The 24,718-nt window shown below is 34.3% G+C and overlaps 1 protein-coding gene across 2 annotated transcripts in view; it reads right to left on the reverse strand.

Annotated features, from left to right (window-relative positions):
• LOC133577912 (netrin receptor UNC5D-like) overlaps positions 1-24,718 on the reverse strand; it is a 771,105-nt gene that overhangs the window by 6,995 nt on the left and 739,392 nt on the right. For both annotated transcript variants that reach the window (XM_061932037.1, XM_061932038.1), the window contains 2 exons: positions 20,338-20,505; positions 11,346-11,524 (listed from right to left, as the gene is read on the reverse strand). In XM_061932037.1, the coding sequence (XP_061788021.1) occupies positions 11,346-11,524; positions 20,338-20,505 (347 nt within the window). The remainder of the gene's footprint in view (positions 1-11,345; positions 11,525-20,337; positions 20,506-24,718) is intronic.

The raw sequence follows: 24,718 nt of genomic DNA on the forward strand, positions 1-24,718 counted from the left end.
CGGTGCCGGGGTCCGGGACCGAGGCCCCTTCCCCCGAGAGGGCCCCACCAGGAGCCGTAGCTGAGGCGATCCGCGAGAAGGGCCCGACGCACGTCCAGGGTCACTACCGCGCCCACCGCACCGACACCCCGCCTCGTCCGCCTTCGCCGCGGCCGGCGTCACGCGCAGCAGGTAAGCAGCTTACCTGCCCGCCACCCCCGTGGCCGGGGGCTTGTAACAGGGGTCACTCCGCGCGCTCCGCCCGCGCAGCTTACCTGCCCGCCACCCCTGTTGCCGGGGGCGCGTAACAGGGGTCACTCCGCGCGCAGTGCGCTCACGAAAGGGGTGGGGCTCACCCTGGTTGATATAGAGAGCAGGACGGTGGCCATGGAAGTCGGAACCCGCTAAGGAGTGTGTAACAACCCACCTGCCGAATCAACTAGCCCTGAAAATGGATGGCGCTGGAGCGTCGGGCCCATATACCCGTCCGTCGCCGGCAGCGAGACGCGCTTGGAGGTGCGCTTAGCGCGGCTCCCATATGATTGCGCACTGGTGTGCGTCTGGGTCGTGACAGCGTGGCACGCGAAAGTCTGTGCTGCGTTGGATCAGTCTCCTTTCTTTAACAGGCAAAAGCTTTATAACCTCAGTGAGGTTATAAAGCGTGCGCACCAAACACGAAGCAAGGCCATGGTGCAGGAGAACAAAGGACTTCTTTCATTTAAGGTTTGTGATAAACCATCAAACTCATTCGTTAAAAGGACTCTATAGTAATATAAAGCGAATTTTTCTGGACATTATCATGCAAGAAAAGTTTATTTTTGGGACCGCGATCACCGCGTAATGATTTTTAAAGGTTGCATGACAAACATTTAACTGTCCCATGTGATCAGCCAGTGCGATTGGAAATCCATGCTCAATTATTGCCTCCGTAAATAAAACTTCGGCATTTATCACATCCAAAGAATCTGTTTGGGCGACGAAAAACGTTGAAAGTTTTCCACTTGTATCGCTAGCAACGGCATTAGACTTGTGTTTTTTTGTCCCAACGTGGTCTTTTACATCCCTAATTCCTCCGTGTCCGATCGAAAAATCTTGTCTGCACAAGGTGCAATTCGCGTAGTTTTCACCGTTTTTTTTTTTTTAATTAATGAAAAACCCGGAATAGGTTGATGAAAACCGTACGAATTACGGGAAAACCGGAGTACTTGGCAGGCTCACTAATGCCTTGCATCATCTATATTAGATCGGCCGGATGGCGGGCGGGTGCAGTTCTGATCAAACGTTACATCGGGTGGATGGCGGATGGTTGACGACTTTCTGACGCGGTTGCGGATGAAATAAATTGCCTATCCGCGCATCTCTAATAGACAGTCATAGAGAAGTTTCATAAACGCAAAAAATATGACTAAAGTGGTAAAGCTGTATTTTTTATTAGCACTTTAACTTTATTGACAGTTTATTTAAGAAACATTGTCATTATCATTTTAGTTTACTTTGTAAGCTCCTCTTGGCTGCTGATGTACGCTTGTACTTCAAAAATTCCCCTTTAAATTATTTTGGGGGAAAACATTACATATTTTGTGTGTTTGCCATAAAAAGAACAAGGGTTTTTTTTTTGTCAAAAAGGCATAAAACAAATACATGATTTAAATGTTAAAAGTAAAACATTTAAAAAAAAAAAAAAGTTTTTTAAACTGTCTTTGCTCAAAATATAATAATTGAAATCAATGTTGTTATGAATTATTGACATATATAAGGTAGAGTTGTACGTCCCGGAAGAGTTAGTGCTGCAAAGGGTTCTGGGTATTTGTTCTGTTGTGTTTATATTGTGTTACGGTGCGGATGTTCTCCCGAAATGTGTTTGTCATTTTTGTTTGGTGTGGGTTCACAGTGTGGCGTATATTTGTAACAGTGTTAAAGTTGTTTATACGGCCACCCACCGTGTAACCTGTATCGCTTTGATCAAGTATGCGTTGCATTCACTAGTGTGTGCGTGCAGAAGCCGCATATATTATGTGACCGGGCCAGAACTCGTTACACTGGATGAAAAGCGGACGTGACGATTTTCGGGAGGGGCACTGAAATTTGGGAGTCTCCCAGGACGGTTGGCAAGTATGACAATTAGCGGTGAATGCGGTGTTACCGCGGCACCGCCGCTGTATATAATCGGCGGGCCAGCTCTTGTGTAAATTTGATATCACCTCAAGGGCCAAGTGAAATTACACAAATTTGGCCCGCGGGCCAGAGTTTGACACCCATGATCTAGAGACTTAAATGTTAAAATACATTTTTATTATTATTTTTTTAACACTTTTATGGGTGAGCCCTTTTTAGAATTTTAGTGGGATTTGTTTTCAAATGAATCAATGTTGTTATGAATAATTGACCTATTTAAAGCTTCAATTATTCACATCAAATATTCCACTTGCAAATGTTTCTCAGGGAAAACATTGCATAATTGGTGTTTTTGCCATTAAAACACAGGGTTGTCTTTAACAAAAAGTGTATAGACAAAAAACATTAAAAAAAATTAAATAAAAACTTACAATTGACGTAAGGATGAAGTTGATCTAAAGACTTAAATGTTAAAATAAAAAATTATTATTTTTTTTTTTTTAACACTTTTATGAGTGAGCCCTTTTTAGAATTTTAGTGGGATTTTTTTAAAACTGCCATTGCTCAAAAAATAATAATGAATCGATGTTGTTATGAATAATTGACCTATTTAAAGCTTCAATTATTCACATCAAATATTCCACTTGCAAATGTTTCTCGGGGAAAATATTGCATGTTTTGTGTTTAACAAAAAGTGTATAGACAAAAAACATAAAAAAATTAAATAAAAAATTATAATCGACGTAAAGATCTGAAGTTGATTTAGAGACTTAAGTGTTACAAGTAAAAATACAAAAAAATATTTATTTTTAAACACTTTAATGAGTGAGGCCCTTTCGGATCCTCAATAATTTTGGTGGACTTTGTTTTTAAACTGCCATTCCTCCAAAAATAATAATGAATCGATGTTTTTATCAATTATTGACCTATTTAAAGCTACATATATTCCACATTTAATTTTTTGGGGGAAAATATTGAATATTTTGTGTTTTTGCCATTAAAAAACAGGGTTGTCTAAAACAAAAAGTGTATAAAACAAAAACCTAAAAATAATAAAAACGTATATTTGACGTATAGATCTGAAGTTGATCTAAAGACTTAAGTGTTAAAAGTAAAAATAAAATAAAAAAATATTTATTTTTAACACTTTTATGAGTGAGGCCCTTTTGGATCCCTAAGAATTTTAGTGGGATTTTTTTTTTTAAACTGCCATTGTTTAAAAAAAAAAAAAGAATCAATGTTGTTATGAATTATTGACCTATTTAAGGCTTCGATTATTCACATCAAATATTCCACTTGCAAATGTTTCTCGGGGAAAACATTGCATAATTGGTGTTTTTGCCATTAAAACACAGGGTTGTCTTTAACAAAAAGTGTATGGACAAAAAACATTTAAAAAAATTAAATAAAAACTTACAATTGACGTAAGGATGAAGTTGATCTAAAGACTTAAATGTTAAAATTAAAAATTATTATTATTATTTTTAACACTTTTATGAGTGAGCCCTTTTTAGAATTTTAGTGGGATTTTTTTAAAACTGCCATTGCTCAAAAAATAATAATGAATCGATGTTGTTATGAATAATTGACCTATTTAAAGCTTCAATTATTCACATCAAATATTCCACTTGCAAATGTTTCTCGGGGAAAATATTGCATGTTTTGTGTTTAACAAAAAGTGTATAGACAAAAAACATAAAAAAATTAAATAAAAAATTATAATCGACGTAAAGATCTGAAGTTGATTTAGAGACTTAAGTGTTACAAGTAAAAATACAAAAAAATATTTATTTTTAAACACTTTAATGAGTGAGGCCCTTTCGGATCCTCAATAATTTTGGTGGACTTTGTTTTTAAACTGCCATTCCTCCAAAAATAATAATGAATCGATGTTTTTATCAATTATTGACCTATTTAAAGCTACATATATTCCACATTTAATTTTTTGGGGGAAAATATTGAATATTTTGTGTTTTTGCCATTAAAAAACAGGGTTGTCTAAAACAAAAAGTGTATAAAACAAAAACCTAAAAATAATAAAAACGTATATTTGACGTATAGATCTGAAGTTGATCTAAAGACTTAAGTGTTAAAAGTAAAAATAAAATAAAAAAATATTTATTTTTAACACTTTTATGAGTGAGGCCCTTTTGGATCCCTAAGAATTTTAGTGGGATTTTTTTTTTTAAACTGCCATTGTTTAAAAAAAAAAAAAGAATCAATGTTGTTATGAATTATTGACCTATTTAAGGCTTCGATTATTCACATCAAATATTCCACTTGCAAATGTTTCTCGGGGAAAACATTGCATAATTGGTGTTTTTGCCATTAAAACACAGGGTTGTCTTTAACAAAAAGTGTATAGACAAAAAACATTTAAAAAAATTAAATAAAAACTTACAATTGACGTAAGGATGAAGTTGATCTAAAGACTTAAATGTTAAAATTAAAAATTATTATTATTATTTTTAACACTTTTATGAGTGAGCCCTTTTTAGAATTTTAGTGGGATTTTTTTAAAACTGCCATTGCTCAAAAAAAAATAATGAATCGATGTTGTTATGAATAATTGACCTATTTAAAGCTTCAATTATTCACATCAAATATTCCACTTGCAAATGTTTCTCGGGGAAAATATTGCATGTTTTGTGTTTAACAAAAAGTGTATAGACAAAAAACATAAAAAAATTAAATAAAAAATTATAATCGACGTAAAGATCTGAAGTTGATTTAGAGACTTAAGTGTTACAAGTAAAAATACAAAAAAATATTTATTTTTAAACACTTTAATGAGTGAGGCCCTTTCGGATCCTCAATAATTTTGGTGGACTTTGTTTTTAAACTGCCATTCCTCCAAAAATAATAATGAATCGATGTTTTTATCAATTATTGACCTATTTAAAGCTTCAATTATTCACATCAAATATTCCACTTGCAAATGTTTCTCGGGGAAAACATTGCATAATTGGTGTTTTTGCCATTAAAACACAGGGTTGTCTTTAACAAAAAGTGTATAGACAAAAAACATTTAAAAAAATTAAATAAAAACTTACAATTGACGTAAGGATGAAGTTGATCTAAAGACTTAAATGTTAAAATAAAAAATTATTATTATTATTTTTTTAACACTTTTATGAGTGAGCCCTTTTTAGAATTTTAGTGGGATTTTTTTAAAACTGCCATTGCTCAAAAAATAATAATGAATCGATGTTGTTATGAATAATTGACCTATTTAAAGCTTCAATTATTCACATCAAATATTCCACTTGCAAATGTTTCTCGGGGAAAATATTGCATGTTTTGTGTTTAACAAAAAGTGTATGGACAAAAAACATAAAAAAATTAAATAAAAAATTATAATCGACGTAAAGATCTGAAGTTGATTTAGAGACTTAAGTGTTACAAGTAAAAATACAAAAAAATATTTATTTTTAAACACTTAAATGAGTGAGGCCCTTTCGGATCCTCAATAATTTTGGTGGATTTTGTTTTTAAACTGCCATTCCTCCAAAAATAATAATGAATCGATGTTTTTATCAATTATTGACCTATTTAAAGCTACATATATTCCACATTTAATTTTTGGGGGGAAAATATTGAATATTTTGTGTTTTTGCCATTAAAAAACAGGGTTGTCTAAAACAAAAAGTGTATAAAACAAAAACCTAAAAATAATAAAAACGTATATTTGACGTATAGATCTGAAGTTGATCTAAAGACTTAAGTGTTAAAAGTAAAAATAAAATAAAAAAATATTTATTTTTAACACTTTTATGAGTGAGGCCCTTTTGGATCCCTAAGAATTTTAGTGGGATTTTTTTTTTTAAACTGCCATTGTTTAAAAAAAAAAAAAAAGAATCAATGTTGTTATGAATTATTGACCTATTTAAGGCTTCGATTATTCACATCAAATATTCCACTTGCAAATGTTTCTCGGGGAAAACATTGCATAATTGGTGTTTTTGCCATTAAAACACAGGGTTGTCTTTAACAAAAAGTGTATAGACAAAAAACATTTAAAAAAATTAAATAAAAACTTACAATTGACGCAAGGATGAAGTTGATCTAAAGACTTAAATGTTAAAATTAAAAATTATTATTATTTTTTTTTTAACACTTTTATGAGTGAGCCCTTTTTAGAATTTTAGTGGGATTTTTTTAAAACTGCCATTGCTCAAAAAATAATAATGAATTGATGTTGTTATGAATAATTGACCTATTTAAAGCTTCAATTATTCACATCAAATATTCCACTTGCAAATGTTTCTCGGGGAAAATATTGCATGTTTTGTGTTTAACAAAAAGTGTATAGACAAAAAACATAAAAAAATTAAATAAAAAATTATAATCGACGTAAAGATCTGAAGTTGATTTAGAGACTTAAGTGTTACAAGTAAAAATACAAAAAAATATTTATTTTTAAACACTTTAATGAGTGAGGCCCTTTCGGATCCTCAATAATTTTGGTGGACTTTGTTTTTAAACTGCCATTCCTCCAAAAATAATAATGAATCGATGTTTTTATCAATTATTGACCTATTTAAAGCTACATATATTCCACATTTAATTTTTTTGGGGAAAATATTGAATATTTTGTGTTTTTGCCATTAAAAAACAGGGTTGTCTAAAACAAAAAGTGTATAAAACAAAAACCTAAAAATAATAAAAACGTATATTTGACGTATAGATCTGAAGTTGATCTAAAGACTTAAGTGTTAAAAGTAAAAATAAAATAAAAAAATATTTATTTTTAACACTTTTATGAGTGAGGCCCTTTTGGATCCCTAAGAATTTTAGTGGGATTTTTTTTTTAAAACTGCCATTGTTTAAAAAAAAAAAAAAGAATCAATGTTGTTATGAATTATTGACCTATTTAAGGCTTCGATTATTCACATCAAATATTCCACTTGCAAATGTTTCTCGGGGAAAACATTGCATAATTGGTGTTTTTGCCATTAAAACACAGAGTTGTCTTTAACAAAAAGTGTATAGACAAAAAACATTTAAAAAAATTAAATAAAAACTTACAATTGACGTAAGGATGAAGTTGATCTAAAGACTTAAATGTTAAAATTAAAAATTATTATTATTATTTTTTTAACACTTTTATGAGTGAGCCCTTTTTAGAATTTTAGTGGGATTTTTTTTTAAACTGCCATTGCTCAAAAAATAATAATGAATCGATGTTGTTATGAATAATTGACCTATTTAAAGCTTCAATTATTCACATCAAATATTCCACTTGCAAATGTTTCTCGGGGAAAATATTGCATGTTTTGTGTTTAACAAAAAGTGTATAGACAAAAAACATAAAAAAATTAAATAAAAAATTATAATCGACGTAAAGATCTGAAGTTGATTTAGAGACTTAAGTGTTACAAGTAAAAATACAAAAAAATATTTATTTTTAAACACTTTAATGAGTGAGGCCCTTTCGGATCCTCAATAATTTTGGTGGACTTTGTTTTTAAACTGCCATTCCTCCAAAAATAATAATGAATCGATGTTTTTATCAATTATTGACCTATTTAAAGCTACATATATTCCACATTTAATTTTTTGGGGGAAAATATTGAATATTTTGTGTTTTTGCCATTAAAAAACAGGGTTGTCTAAAACAAAAAGTGTATAAAACAAAAACCTAAAAATAATAAAAACGTATATTTGACGTATAGATCTGAAGTTGATCTTTATAAAGACTTAAGTGTTAAAAGTAAAAATAAAATAAAAAAATATTTATTTTTAACACTTTTATGAGTGAGGCCCTTTTGGATCCCTAAGAATTTTAGTGGGATTTTTTTTTTAAAACTGCCATTGTTTAAAAAAAAAAAAAGAATCAATGTTGTTATGAATAATTGACCTATTTAAAGCTTCAATTATTCACATCAAATATTCCACTTGCAAATGTTTCTCGGGGAAAACATTGCATAATTGGTGTTTTTGCCATTAAAACACAGGGTTGTCTTTAACAAAAAGTGTATAGACAAAAAACATTTAAAAAAATTAAATAAAAACTTACAATTGACGTAAGGATGAAGTTGATCTAAAGACTTAAATGTTAAAATTAAAAATTATTATTATTTTTTTTTAACACTTTTATGAGTGAGCCCTTTTTAGAATTTTAGTGGGATTTTTTTAAAACTGCCATTGCTCAAAAAAATAATAATGAATCGATGTTGTTATGAATAATTGACCTATTTAAAGCTTCAATTATTCACATCAAATATTCCACTTGCAAATGTTTCTCGGGGAAAATATTGCATGTTTTGTGTTTAACAAAAAGTGTATAGACAAAAAACATAAAAAAAATTAAATAAAAAATTATAATCGACGTAAAGATCTGAAGTTGATTTAGAGACTTAAGTGTTACAAGTAAAAATACAAAAAAATATTTATTTTTAAACACTTTAATGAGTGAGGCCCTTTCGGATCCTCAATAATTTTGGTGGACTTTGTTTTTAAACTGCCATTCCTCCAAAAATAATAATGAATCGATGTTTTTATCAATTATTGACCTATTTAAAGCTTCAATTATTCACATCAAATATTCCACTTGCAAATGTTTCTCGGGGAAAACATTGCATAATTGGTGTTTTTGCCATTAAAACACAGGGTTGTCTTTAACAAAAAGTGTATAGACAAAAAACATTTAAAAAAATTAAATAAAAACTTACAATTGACGTAAGGATGAAGTTGATCTAAAGACTTAAATGTTAAAATTAAAAATTATTATTTTTTTTTTTTTAACACTTTTATGAGTGAGCCCTTTTTAGAATTTTAGTGGGATTTTTTTAAAACTGCCATTGCTCAAAAAATAATAATGAATCGATGTTGTTATGAATAATTGACCTATTTAAAGCTTCAATTATTCACATCAAATATTCCACTTGCAAATGTTTCTCGGGGAAAATATTGCATGTTTTGTGTTTAACAAAAAGTGTATAGACAAAAAACATAAAAAAATTAAATAAAAAATTATAATCGACGTAAAGATCTGAAGTTGATTTAGAGACTTAAGTGTTACAAGTAAAAATACAAAAAAATATTTATTTTTAAACACTTTAATGAGTGAGGCCCTTTCGGATCCTCAATAATTTTGGTGGACTTTGTTTTTAAACTGCCATTCCTCCAAAAATAATAATGAATCGATGTTTTTATCAATTATTGACCTATTTAAAGCTACATATATTCCACATTTAATTTTTTTGGGGAAAATATTGAATATTTTGTGTTTTTGCCATTAAAAAACAGGGTTGTCTAAAACAAAAAGTGTATAAAACAAAAACCTAAAAATAATAAAAACGTATATTTGACGTATAGATCTGAAGTTGATCTAAAGACTTAAGTGTTAAAAGTAAAAATAAAATAAAAAAATATTTATTTTTAACACTTTTATGAGTGAGGCCCTTTTGGATCCCTAAGAATTTTAGTGGGATTTTTTTTTTTAAACTGCCATTGTTTAAAAAAAAAAAAAAGAATCAATGTTGTTATGAATAATTGACCTATTTAAAGCTTCAATTATTCACATCAAATATTCCACTTGCAAATGTTTCTCGGGGAAAACATTGCATAATTGGTGTTTTTGCCATTAAAACACAGGGTTGTCTTTAACAAAAAGTGTATAGACAAAAAACATTTAAAAAAATTAAATAAAAACTCACAATTGACGTAAGGATGAAGTTGATCTAAAGACTTAAATGTTAAAATTAAAAATTATTATTATTATTTTTTTAACACTTTTATGAGTGAGCCCTTTTTAGAATTTTAGTGGGATTTTTTTAAAACTGCCATTGCTCAAAAAATAATAATGAATCGATGTTGTTATGAATAATTGACCTATTTAAAGCTTCAATTATTCACATCAAATATTCCACTTGCAAATGTTTCTCGGGGAAAATATTGCATGTTTTGTGTTTAACAAAAAGTGTATAGACAAAAAACATAAAAAAATTAAATAAAAAATTATAATCGACGTAAAGATCTGAAGTTGATTTAGAGACTTAAGTGTTACAAGTAAAAATACAAAAAAATATTTATTTTTAAACACTTTAATGAGTGAGGCCCTTTCGGATCCTCAATAATTTTGGTGGACTTTGTTTTTAAACTGCCATTCCTCCAAAAATAATAATGAATCGATGTTTTTATCAATTATTGACCTATTTAAAGCTACATATATTCCACATTTAATTTTTTGGGGGAAAATATTGAATATTTTGTGTTTTTGCCATTAAAAAACAGGGTTGTCTAAAACAAAAAGTGTATAAAACAAAAACCTAAAAATAATAAAAACGTATATTTGACGTATAGATCTGAAGTTGATCTAAAGACTTAAGTGTTAAAAATAAAAATAAAATAAAAAAATATTTATTTTTAACACTTTTATGAGTGAGGCCCTTTTGGATCCCTAAGAATTTTAGTGGGATTTTTTTTTTTAAACTGCCATTGTTTAAAAAAAAAAAAAAAATCAATGTTGTTATGAATTATTGACCTATTTAAGGCTTCGATTATTCACATCAAATATTCCACTTGCAAATGTTTCTCGGGGAAAATATTGCATAGTTTGTGTGTTTTTGTCATAAAAAAAACATGGTTTTGACAAAAACATTAAATAAAAAAAAACATGTTTAAAATAAAATAACTTTATATCGACAGATGTACCTTTTTTATTGACTGACCCTTCCGGGTCCCTGGGACCAAACTTGAGCCCTGAAGGTTTAAAAAAAATCGATATAATGTACTAGTTTTGAAAAATGAAAAAATATCAAAATGGGGGAAAGGACACCCCTGCATTCTGTTATCAGTGGTGATGAGTATGATGCCGTCCAGCAGGGGGCACTGTTTCCCCACAGTTTGTCACATCTAGTTCCTGTTCCTGTCCAGTGACTATTCCCAAACATCAGCAGAACAACTTTGCATAAATCCCGGACACAAAGAGTGTGAGTGACAGGACCCGACGACCAAACCTTGCTTACCGCTTGTTTTCCTTTCAGGTGGACCCCGTGATGACCAGACTAATGAACGAGCGGCCGAGGTCTGCGGCGGTCCGAGGACCTTTCTGATGTGAATCTGGTGTGTGTAGAGCGTCAGCGCGCTCTCCTCATCTATAATGAAATCAGCAGCGTGGGCGCCACTGGAGACGATGGCGGATTAGCGCCGACACGCCGCTTAAATCCCGTTTCTGAGCACGCGTTGGAAGAGAGGCGACCTGCTCTCTCGCCATTACCCCCCCCGACTTTCCCCGCCTGACGCACCTGTCGATGTGCAGCTTCCGGGCTAAGAGGCGCCAGTCCTTGCCCTTGGCGTTGGCGCTGTCGAAGGTGGCGCTGATCCTCTGACGGATGGACGGCGGGATCTTGAAGGCTCGCGGCCCCGTCTGGGAGGTGACGCTGCAGTCCGACTGGGAGGAGAAGGGCAGCGCCCCCTGCTGGCTCTGCCACAAAAACAAAAAGGGAGGACACACCCTGTTTGCACGCTTCGCTTCTTTTTACACTTGCACGACAGTCAAGGACATTACAACCAATGTTCCCTCTAAGGTGCGCACCTGTGCAATTGCGCACTGCTCAAGCGTCCTCTGCGCACGGCAAATCAATGCCACGCACAAAATCAAATAAAATTAAAGCTGCAAGCAGCGTTGTTCGGGCCCGCGTATTTGGCAGGTGCTAGTCCTAAGTGTCCCAATACTTTTGTCTACTTGTAGTCTGAAGTGTCCCAATACTTTTGTCTAGTGTACCTACCTTGTCTGCATTGTGTGGGCACGTTGGTGCTTCCTGCTTTTGAGCAGCCATCTTAAAAAAACAGCACCGCAGGAGCATCAGTGCAGCGTGTCTTTGAAGGGTCATAAAATCAAAACCGGAGCAGGTATCACAACTCTTTCACCAACTTTTAATCAGAAAGGTTCAATCTCTCTCCTGTGTTAGTTTGAAGCCGAAACAACAAACGCGCTCAGAGGAGATAATGTTTGAAGAAAGGGGAGGGGTTTTTACAAAAATGTTGTGTTGAAGGGGGAATAGCAAACTTGCTGTAGATTTTTGCTGGGGGTTGTCAATTTATGAAATGTAGGTCTAAGTAAGACCTACATAGAGGTTTTAGTTTCATCTCTCTCCGACCTTCCCAGTGGGAGTTACAGGCATTTCTGTCAGATTTTTCATCCGAGGAGCCGTTTTTTGTGCGTTTTATAAAAAAATTGCTGTAGAGCACAATTTTTAGATTTGGGGTTAGATTTTTTCACTAGAGCACAGTTTTAGCCAGTCCTGATGTGTGTGTTAAGTTCGGTGAGTTTTGAAGCATGTGAAGGGGGTCAAATTACAGCTCAAAGAGGCAAAAGTGACTGTTTTTAGTAGTTTTTTGTCTTGAAGGGGGAATTGCCAACTTCCTGTTGATTTTTGCCCGAGGAAATTAATTAATAAAAAGTAGGTCTAAGTGAGACCTACATAGAGGTTTTTGTTCCATGTCTTTACGACATTTGTACTGGGAGTTAGAGGTAGTTTTTGTTTTAGGGGGCGCTAGAGAGCAATTTTGAGTTTTGGGGTTTGATTTCTTTACCAAAGAGTTTTGTTCGAGTTTATTTATGTGTGCGTCAAATTTGGTGAGTTTTGAAGCATGTTAAGGGGGTCAAAGTAGTGCGCAAAGCTGCGGAACAATAAGAAAGAATAATAATAATAATAAAACCTTAGAAATTCAATAGGTCCTTATGTCCCATTGCATAAGGACTCCCCTTTTGCAATGGGCCATTGCGGGCCCTAAAAATAAGCGCATAACAATTTTCGAAACGACACGACAGAGAAAACAGTTTTCGTCATCATTGTTCAAATATGTCGAGACGCATGAATTCCATCCATCACTTTACTGAGCAAAACTCTTTATTGTCGGCCATAAACACATCACCAAAACATTAGTAAAAACTGGTGATTTCAAACCAGACCAAAACCAATTTTGTTATATCAACAGCAGCCGCTCGCTCTTTCTCACTTGCGCCAACACATGCACATATGGCACTTAGCCAGTGATGCGTTTACAGCCACACAAAAAGTCAGACAACTCCAACACCAGGTCGTTACACTATGATTTACCAATCAAATGTGTTCTTATTTTAGTGTCATTTATTAGGAATCTTAATTTATAAATATTAATCATGAAATGCTATTAGTATATTAAATAAATACTAATAAAAATATATATTTTTTACAAACAGGAAGTTGCAAGAATGTACACATGATCCCCTGCTTACATCTCATTGTGCAACATGTGAATGTTTTAATGGGAACTAAATGCAATGTCTGAAAGGGGTACAAATTATTTCCAAAGCAGGACCTCCACCCAGACACACAATACAAGTAAACAGTTCATGAAAAACAATATTTTTTGTTATTGTCATTGTAAGTGGGCCTAAACACTTATATTAGAAAATAACCTCATGGAAATGACTGCTGTCATTTGATTATAATAATAAGAGAATGTTGTCTATCTGTGTTGGCCCTGCGGTGAGGTGGGGACTTGTCCAGGGTGCACCCCGCCTTCCGCCCGAATGCAGCTGAGATAGGCTCCAGCACCCCCCGCGACCCCGAAAGGGATAAGCGGTAGAAAATGGATGGATGGATGGAGATTGAACTTGTTATTTAGTCAGGTTTAGGACAGGTGTGCTGCTGGTGTAGCCACAGTGTGCACGTCTGATGTTGTTCACGTAGGCTCCACTGAATGCTCAGGGAATTTTTTGCGTTTGCTCACACACATGAAAAATTAGAGGGAACATTGATTACAACGCTTCGGCGATGGCCACGGTTTGACCCTGGAACAGATTAAAGTTAAAGCTAAAGTACCAATGATTGTCACACACACAGTAGGTGTGGTGAAATGTGTTCTCTGTATTTGACCCATCCCCTTGTTCACCCCCTAGGAGGTGAGGGGAGCAGTAAGCAGCAGTGGTGGCCGCGCCCGGGAATCATTTTTGGGGATTTAACCCCCAATTCCAACCCTTGATGCTGAGTGTCAAGCAGGGAGGTAATGGGTCCCATTTTTTTTTATAGTCTTTGGTATGACTCAGCCGGGGTTTGAACTCACAACCTACCGATCTCAGGGCGGACACTCTAACCACTAGTGAGTAGTGAGTAGTGTTTACGTTACATCCCTATGTGGAACGGTATATGGGAACTTTACTGTTCTTTTGTGTTTCACACTTAAAATTAGGGGTGTCCTGATCCAATATCGATGTGATATCAGCGAGAGAAAAAAACAAAACAGCTTGCATGTAAAATGTCCGAATAAGCGATCCTGCAGCGCGCTGACTCGTGCAAGTTTGGTCTTATCTTGCGTTTTTAGTCAAGTCATTCACAAAAAGTAAACTTTCCTGCTAGCTACGCAACAGCTCAGCATACAATAGCACCAGAGGTGGGTAGAGTAGCCAGAAATTGTACTCAAGTAAGAGTACAGTTACTTTAGAGATTTATTACTCAAGTAAAAGTAAGGAGTAGTCACCCAAATATTTACTTGAGTAAAAGTAAAAAGTATGTTGTGAAAAAACTACTCAAGTACTGAGTAACTGATGAGTAACATACACACACATATCATATATATACATATATACACACAAACATATATATATATATATATATATATATATATATATATATATAAACACACACACACACACACACACACACACACATATATATATATATATATATATATATATATATATATATATATATATAAACACACACACACACACACACATATATATATATATATATATATATATATATATACACACACACACACACACACATATATATATATATATACATACATTGATATATACAGTATATAATTTATATTTATTTTTTTTGCCGTTTTTGTTTACATGTTAATAGTGTTTTAATGAATATACATGCATGTTTAACACATATAGATTCCTTTCTTTCATGAAGACAAGAATATAAGTTGGTGTATTACCTGATTCTGATGACTTGCATTGATTGTAATCAGACAGTAGTGATGACAAACGTCCACGTTTTCAAATGGAGGAGAAAAAAAGTTCCTCCTTTCTGTCTAATACCACATGAAAGTGGTTGGTTTTTGGCATCTTATATGTCCAGCTTCCATATTCGTTTTTATACACTTTACAAGAAATACATTGGCGGCAAACTCCTTAGCTTGCTAGCTTGTTTGCGCTGGCTTTCGGAGACTCTTATTTTGAAAGCGCAGGCGCGATGGAGCGGCACTTTTATTGTGAAGACAGGAACTGTGCAGTCAGTCTTTAGGCTTTTGACGGGATGTACGGTTGAAATGGAAAAGGGTCTTTTTTCCTTCACACTTTTGATTGATTGGAACTTTTATTAGTAGATTGCACAGTACAGTACATATTCCGTACAATTGACCACTAAATGGTAACACCCCAATAAGTTTTTCAACTTGTTTAAGTCAGGTCATATGACCACCTGGCTCTGTTTGATTGGTCCAACGTCACCAGTGACTGCATCTGATTGGTGGAACGGAGTGAACGTCACCAGTGACTGTATTTGTTGAAACGCAGGCACTATGAAGGTCTGTCTGACAAACCAAAACAAACAAAGCGTGCATTAACAGATCGATAAAAATTAGTAGCGAGTAGCGAGCTGAATGTAGATAAAAGTAGCGGAGTAAAAGTAGCCTTTCTTCTCTATAAATATACTCAAGTAAAAGTAAAAGTATGTTGCATTAAAACTACTCTTAGAAGTACAATTTATCCCAAAAGTTACTCAAGTAGATGTAACGGAGTAAATGTAGCGCGTTACTACCTACCTCTGAATAGCACACAAGCTAAACATACGCAATGCAGTGCTTCTCAATTATTTTCTGTTACGCCCCCACCCCAGGAAATGGTAAATGGTATCATTTGTCTATAAAAGTGTTATAAGTACACCTCCGCATAACGTTGTATCCTTAATAACGCCAAAAAACATAAAAGAAGATGGAAAGTCCTCGAATGCTTTTTTTTGGAAAATTTTATTTTGTTTATAGATTATATGCAATCTTTTGTTGTGTTCCCTAATTTGAGTGTACATAAATGAAGGTGTGTGTTGCTGAGCCCAACCTGGACATAATCTGGACTGGACTTGGTTTTAAGAACCCTTTAAACAATTTAATTTCATTGACAACCAGGTCTGGTGAAGATAATGTCCCTTTTTAAAAAATAAAATAAAAATAAGATAAATAAACAAAAAACATTTTCTTGAATAAAAAAGAAAGTAAAACAATATAAAAACAAATACATAAAAAAATAGTAATTAATGAGAATGTTAGTGGACCGTATTGTTCTATATTATAGGAACCGAAATTTTAATAACAGAAAAAAACAACCCTTTTGTGTGAATGAGTGTGAATGGGGGAGGGAGGTTTTTTTGGGTTGGTGCACTAATTGTAAGTGTATCTTGTATTTTTTATGTTGATTTAATAAAAAAAAAATAAAAGTTTTTTTTTTGTCCGTAATAGAAAATATTTAAAGTGTGCCAATTTTCCTGAAATTTAAAAAAATATAAACATTTTTGGACTGACTTGAACCATTTGATACTGAAAAGTGTAAACTTGTTGTTATTATTTTTAAACCCAATGAGGAAGTCTGCCATAATGGCTTGAATGAGCACATTTTGTAATGCACAGCTTTTTGAAGCATGATACTTTTGAAGCATGTTTCCGAACTCACCCCAGAATTTGAGAAGAACTGCCTTAATTGAGCAATATTGCAGTTTTAAACAGGACATTTGTCGATATAAACAAGTATTGGATAGTTTATTATTTACACATACATAGTTTTCAAGGCAGGGGTGTATTAGAAAGTATCCAGTAGGGTTGGACCGATACCAATATTTTGGTACCGGTACCAAAATGTATTTCCGATACTTTTCTAAATAAAGGGGACCACAAAAAATGTCATTATTGGCTTTATTTTAACAAAAAATCTTAGGGTACATTAAACATATGTTTCTTATTGCATTGGAAAAACAATTTAGTCCTTAAATAAAATAGTGAACATACGAGACAACTTGTCTTTTAGTAGTAAGTAAACAAACAAAAGCTCCTAATTAGTCTGCTGACATATGCAGTAACATATTGTGTCATTTTTCATTCTATTATTTTGTCAACATTATTAAGGACAAGCTGAAAAATGTATTATTAATCTACTTTTACATTTACTGTTAATAACTTCTTACTTTCTCTTTTAACATGTTCTATCTACACTTCTGTTAAAATCTAATAATCACTTATTCTTCTGTTGTTTGAGACTTTACATTAGTTTTGAATGATATCACAAATTTAGGTGTCGATCCGATACCAAGTCGTTACAGGATCATACATTGGTCATATTCAAAGTCTTCATGTGTCCAGGGACGTATTTCCTGAGTTTATAAACATAATATGAATTTTAAAAAAAAGGAAAAAAGATGTTGTGACGATATAAAATATCGATGTAACCATAGTAGTATCGACTAGATACGCTCTTGTACTTGATATCATTACAGTAGATGTTAGGTGTCGATCCACCAATGGCGTTTCTTTACATTCAGGAACGGCGTCATTGGCGGTGACGCCGGTGAGCTACGGTGTGTAGTGAAGCATGTAAAGCTATTCCTCGTCCTCCAGTGATAATGGTACTTGTTAGAAAACATACTTTACTTGTCGCCATGGAGGCGAGGATTAGAGATTTAGAAGTAGCTAGCGAGCTAGCCATGTCTTAAAGCACCTCTTCCTCAGGGCGTTTCAGTGTTATAACTTCACCTATATCTTTAGTTTTTAAGCCAAAATGCGTCCGTTCCCCTTTTTCTGTCTACACACTGTGACGGCATGTAAGTACTCCGTGATCGTGCGCTGCCGAACATGCTCCTCTGCTCGTAAAACCAGCAATTTCAATGTCAGCAAAATATGGGGAACCGGTACTTTTCAAACAAAGTTTATTACCTTTTTTTGATTCATTAGTACCTATACTAGTACCGGTATACTGTACAACCCTAGTATTCAGTAACAAACGTGTCTGCATCACTCAAATTAAATGTAATTACCACTCCACTTCAAATTAAAGACAGCATAAATCCATTCCAGACAGTTCATACACTGCAAAAACTGAAATCTAAGTAAGATTAAATATCTCAAATAAGGGTGATATTTGCTTATTTTCTGTCTGGTAAGACAATTCTTCTCACTAAGCAGATTTTATGTTAGAGTGTTTTACTTGTTTTAAAGGTTTTGGTCCTAAATGATCTCAGTAAAATATTGCGGCTTGTTGCTGAGATTTGATGACCTGTATTGAGTAAAACATGCTTGAAACTAGAATATCAAGTGTTGCAAAGCTGTGTCATCAACACTCACAAGTATAAAACTACTTTTTTAAAGTAATCATTGCTTATTTCAAGCATGAAAAAAAAATCATGACTTTGACACAATTGTGTCTCATATTAAAACAGATGACAGCCAAATGGACTTTGCTGCTTTATTTTCTATGAAACGATAGAAAATACGTACTCGTGTAGTAGTTCAGTTGTTATTAGTGAGAATATACGTATTTTAAGGTATTTTTGGGTTCATTGAGGTTAGCTAATTAGGGCCCGCCATGGCCCATTGCAAAAGGACTCCCGAAGGGAGTCCTTATGCAATGGGACATAAGGACCTATTGTTATTCGTTCGTTTGGACCTATTGTTATTCGTTCGTTTTATTATTAGGGCCCGCCATGGCCCATTGCAAAAGGACTCCCACAGGGAGTCCTTATGCAATGGGACATAAGGACCTATTGTTATTCGTCCGTTTTATTCTTTCTTATTATTATTAGGGCCCGCCATGGCCCATTGCAAAAGGACTCCCACAGGGAGTCCTTATGCAATGGGACATAAGGACCTATTGTTATTCGTCCGTTTTATTCTTTCTTATTATTATTCTTCCGCAGCTTTGCGCACTACTTTGACCCCCTTAACATGCTTCAAAACTCACCAAATTTTACACACACATCAGTAATTTACGGCAAAACTTTTTATAAAAAAACCCAACCTCAAAACTCAAAATTGCGCTCTAGCGCCCCCTAGAAAAAAAAAAAAACTAGACTGCCTGTAACTCCCACTAGGAAGGTCGGACAAACATGAAACAAAATCCTCTATGTAGGTCTAACTTAGACCTAGTTCTCATAATTGTACATCCTCGGGCTAAAATCAACAGGAAGTTGGCAATTCCCCCTTCAAGACAAAAAAGTACTAAAAACAGTCAGTTTTGCTTCTTTGAGCTGTAATTTGACCCCCTTAATACGCTTCAAAACTCACCGAACTCAACGCACACATCAGGACTGGCAAAAATTGCGATCTAATAAAGAAACCTAACCCCAAATTTAAAAATTGCCCTCTACAGCAATTTTTGAATAAAACTGATAAAAAACTGCTCCTCGGAAGAAAAAAATTACAAAACTGCCTGTAACTCCCACTGGGAAGGTCGGAGAGACATGAAACAAAAACCTCTCCGTAGGTCTCACGTAGACCTACATTTCATAAATTGACTACCCCCAGCAAAAATCAACAGGAAGTTTGCTATTCCCCCTTCAAAACAAATTTTTTGTAAAAACCAGTCACCTTCCTTCAAAAACGAACTCCTCTGAGCGCGTTTGTCGTTTCGCCTTCAAACTAACACAGGAGAGACATTGAACCCTTGCGATTACAACAACAGAAGCGCTTTTTAATTAACTGCTCCGGTTTTGATTTTATGACCCTTCAAAGACCCGCTGCGCTGATGCTGCTGCAATGCTGTTTTTTTAAGATGGCTGCTTAAAAGCAGGAAGCACCAACGTGCCCACACAATGCAGACAAGGTAGGTACACTAGACAAAAGTCTTGGGACACTTCAGACTACAAGTAGACAAAAGTATTGGGACACTTAGGACTAGCACCTGCCAAATACGCGGGCCCGTCCAACGCTGCTTGCAGCTTTAATTTGACTTGTTTTGGAAAGTCTTGACAAGCCAAATTTTCTTGTTCTATTGGCAGATAATTATGCTTAGTTCAAATAAAATACCCCTCATTTTTGTATATTTTTTTCTTGTTTTTGAACACTGACTTTTTGCAGTATATTTAATAGGACTTATGCCTAATTTCTTTTGATCAAACATTTTCTAACATTCCACACTACAAAATAGTACAAGTATGTATGATTCCTGCTGATATCGGTATCGGCCATTACTCAAGGCTCCATACATCGTAATGGAAGTGGAAAAAAAGCATCGGAAACACCGCGTCTCACCTCCGCCACCGACGTGTAGACCTGAAGTATCTGCTCTTGACCTTTGACCTGCCTGACGCTGATCTTGCAGGAGAGGTGCGGCGGCGAGGAGAGGCCGTAGCGCTCCAGAGAGAAGGCACACTGCAGGGGGCGCTGCTGGCCCGCCCACACCTGGCGGAAGGAGAACTCCTGAGGACGAGAAGGAGGACACGGTCGGACGAGCGTTTTGTGATTGATGACGGGTCACTCTCCGCTCGTTCGTCACGGCGGCCAATCCGGAGGCGGACACGGCGCTAATGTCACGCACATTCGTCAACACGCGCCCTCACGTCAGGTCAAGTTAGCCCCCCACGCCAACCACTCGCTAGGGGGCGCTCCTACTCGAAAGCGGTAATTCTCAAACTTTTTCCACCTCGGACAAAAACCATAATGATCAACATTGAAATACAGTAGCATAGTAGGCTTAAGTCGGGGGTCAGAAACCCGCGGCTCTTTAGCGCCGCCCTAGTGGCTCCCCAGACCTCTTTCAGAGATGTGTGAAAATGGAAAAAGTAATATATTTTCCGAAAGAGAACGAACATGACACAAACCTTCCTAATTGTTAGAAATCTCACCGTTTGTATTAAACATGCTTCACTGATGAGAGTATTTGTCGAGCACCGTTTTGTCCTACTAATTTCAGCGATCCTTGAACTCATCTCAGTTTGCTTACATGTACAAAGTTCTCCGATGCTGCCACAGAAAGACGTGTTTTATGCCACTCCTTCTTTGTCTCGTTTTGTCCACCAAACATTTTACGCTGTGCGTGAATGCACAAAGGTGAGCTTTTTGTTGATTTTATTGATTTGCTGGAGTGCTAATCAGGCATATTTGGTCACTGCGTGACTGCGAGCTAATCGATGCTAACATGCTATTTAGGCTAGCTGTATGTACATATTGCATCAATATGCCTCATTTGTAGCTATAATTGAGCTAATTTAATTTCCTTTACTTATGTCCTTTGTGTATTTAATTTATATTTACATGTCTCATGACACATTATCTGTATGTGATATTGGCTGCATTTCTAATAGTTGTTTGTGTGCCATGTTGTACCAGACCACAGCAAACGTTACCCAGCTTGCAAAGATTGTAATCAATCCATTAGAAGAAGACAGCCTGAAGTTTCCTTTAACTTGGACACACACATCTATACATTTGGCCATTCTAGGCTAGTAATTTCCAGAAGTTATCTCATCCAGTGAGAAGCCTCCATTTTGCTAATGATTTCTAATGTTGCAAAAAATGTGTGGAATAAAAATTTGAATACAACACTTCTGTCAACGAAGATTTGCGTCAGCCTTTGATAGTAGGCTAATACAGCTAAAATAGACACTTACATCATGTGTTGCCTTCATTATAACACTTATATAAGACTTTTAAAGTCATTTTGATAGTAGGCTAATATAGCTAATATAGACACATCATGTGTTGCCTTCATTATAACACTTATAAGACTTTTAAAGTCATTTTGATAGTAGGCTAATATAGGCACTTACATCATGTGTTGCCTTCATTATAACACTTATATAAGACTTTTAAAGTCATTTTGATAGTAGGCTAATATAGCTAATATAGACACATCATGTGTTGCCTTCATTATAACACTTTTAAAGTAATTTTGATAGTAGGCTAATATAGCTGATATAGACACTTACATCATGTGTTGCCTTCATTATAACACTTTTATAAGACTTTTAAAGTAATTTTGATAGTAGGCTAATGTAGCTAATATAGACACTTATATCATGTGTTGCCTTCATTATAACACTTATATAAGACTTTTAAAGTCATTTTGATAGTAGGCTAATATAGACACATCATGTGTTGCCTTCATTATAACACTTATATAAGACTTTTAAAGTCATTTTGATAGTAGGCTAATATAGACACATCATGTGTTGTCTTCATTATAACACTTATATAAGACTTTTAAAGTCATTTTGATAGTAGGCTAATATAGCTGATATAGACACTTACATCATGTGTTGCCTTCATTATAACACTTTTATAAGACTTTTAAAGTAATTTTGATAGTAGGCTAATGTAGCTAATATAGACACTTATATCATGTGTTGCCTTCATTATAACACTTATATAAGACTTTTAAAGTCATTTTGATAGTAGGCTAATATAGACACATCATGTGTTGTCTTCATTATAACACTTATATAAGACTTTTAAAGTCATTTTGATAGTAGGCTAATATAGCTAATATAGACACTTACATCATGTGTTGCCTTCATTATAACACTTTTATAAGACTTTTAAAGTAATTTTGATAGTAGGCTAATGTAGCTAATATAGACACTTATATCATGTGTTGCCTTCATTATAACACTTTTATAAGACTTATAAAGTCATTTTGATAGTAGGCTAATATAGACACATCATGTGTTGCCTTCATTATAACACTTATATAAGACTTTTAAAGTCATTTTGATAGTAGGCTAATATAGACACATCATGTGTTGCCTTCATTATAACACTTATATAAGACTTTTAAAGTCATTTTGATAGTAGGCTAATATAGCTAATATAGACACTTACATCATGCGTTGCCTTCATTGTAACACTTATATAAGACTTTTAAAGTCATTTTGATAGTAGGCTAATATAGCTAAAATAGACACATCATGTGTTGCCTACATTATAACACTTATATAAGACTTTTAAAGTCATTTTGATAGTAGGCTAATATAGACACTTACATCATGTGTTGTCTTCATTATAACACTTATATAAGACTTTTAAAGTCGTTTTGATAGTAGGCTAATATAGCTAATATAGACACATCATGTGTTGCCTTCATTATAACACTTAAGACTTTTAAAGTAATTTTGATAGTAGGCTAATATAGCTGATATAGACACTTACATCATGTGTTGCCTTCATTATAACACTTATATAAGACTTTTAAAGTCATTTTGGTAGTAGGCTAATATAGGTAATATAGACACTTACATCATGTGTTGCCTTCTTTATAACATTTATATAAGACTTTTAAATTGATAGTAGGCTAATATAGCTAATATAGACACTTACATCATGTGTTGCCTTCATTATAACACTTATATAAGACTTTTAAAGTCATTTTGATAGTAGGCCAATATAGGCACTTACATCATCCATCCATCCATCCATCCATCCATCTTCTTCCGCTTATCCGAGGTCGGGTCGCGGGGGCAGCAGCCTAAGCAGGGAAGCCCAGACTTCCCTCTCCCCAGCCACTTCGTCCAGCTCTTCCCGTGGGACCCCGAGGCGTTCCCAGGCCAGCCGGGAGACATAGTCTTCCCAACGTCTTACATCATGTGTTGTCTTTATTATAACACTTATATAAGACTTACATTTATTTGCGGCTCCAGACAGATTTTTGTTTTGTATTTTTGGTCCAATATGGCTCTTTCAACCTTCTGGGTTGCTGACCCCAGGCTTAAGTATTCATTAAAAAAAAGGCAGGTTTTATTTAACAAATACATTCAATATTTTTGACCGCTCTCACATTTTGAACAGTAACACTGCGTTTGAATATAGGAAAATAAAACTACTTTAATTGAGTGTTTTTTTTTTTTTTGGCGTACCACTAGATGGAGCCAGCGTACCACTGGTAGTACATGTACCACAGTTTGAGAATCCCTGATCTAAAGCAGGGGTTCTTAACCTTTTCCACTACAAAGGGGTCCGGGGCACTCTCAAATATTGATTGCAATCATATTTCATTATTATATCTAACCTACTTAGAGATTATAATCCAATTACAATATTATTATTTGACACAAACTTTAGGCTTAGGTCAGGCGGATTAGAAAAATCAGCTCTTACTAAATATGTTGACTAAGTAAGGATTCATACATAAACGCTGATTTTGTTCATTTTTACGTACAATTATTTAGCGCTAAAATAAATACATTTAGCTAAATAAATTAAAAATAAGAATTCATGTTTCTTAACTAAACTGTCAATAAATTGGAGGTGCAAATGAAAATGCAGCGTCACCACTTCAGTCATCATTTTTGCGCTATAAAACTCAAACTCCAGACTTCTTCTGTTTAAGATTGTCATTACTGTTGCCCTAGGGTAAACTGGGTGTAACACATGGCACACTGACAAAGCTTAACCTATTGTGACTATAACAATCTACAAGGTTAATGTAGGTTGCTTCTCTTTCTCCCCCTCCATTTTTCTGCATTCTTTCGTATCTCAAGTTATCATTACGTATATGTATTGTTGCATTTAAACAACTGTATTGTTGATAATAAAGGTAAATTATTGTTATTGTTCATTATCAATAGCGCTATTTCTATTGGTATTTGTATTGATCCATTTGTAGTGTAATAATGCTCATTGTCATTTCTTTTTTTAT

The sequence above is a fragment of the Nerophis lumbriciformis genome, linkage group LG39, assembly GCF_033978685.3.
Source record: "Nerophis lumbriciformis linkage group LG39, RoL_Nlum_v2.1, whole genome shotgun sequence".
NCBI classification, from domain to species: domain Eukaryota; kingdom Metazoa; phylum Chordata; class Actinopteri; order Syngnathiformes; family Syngnathidae; genus Nerophis; species Nerophis lumbriciformis.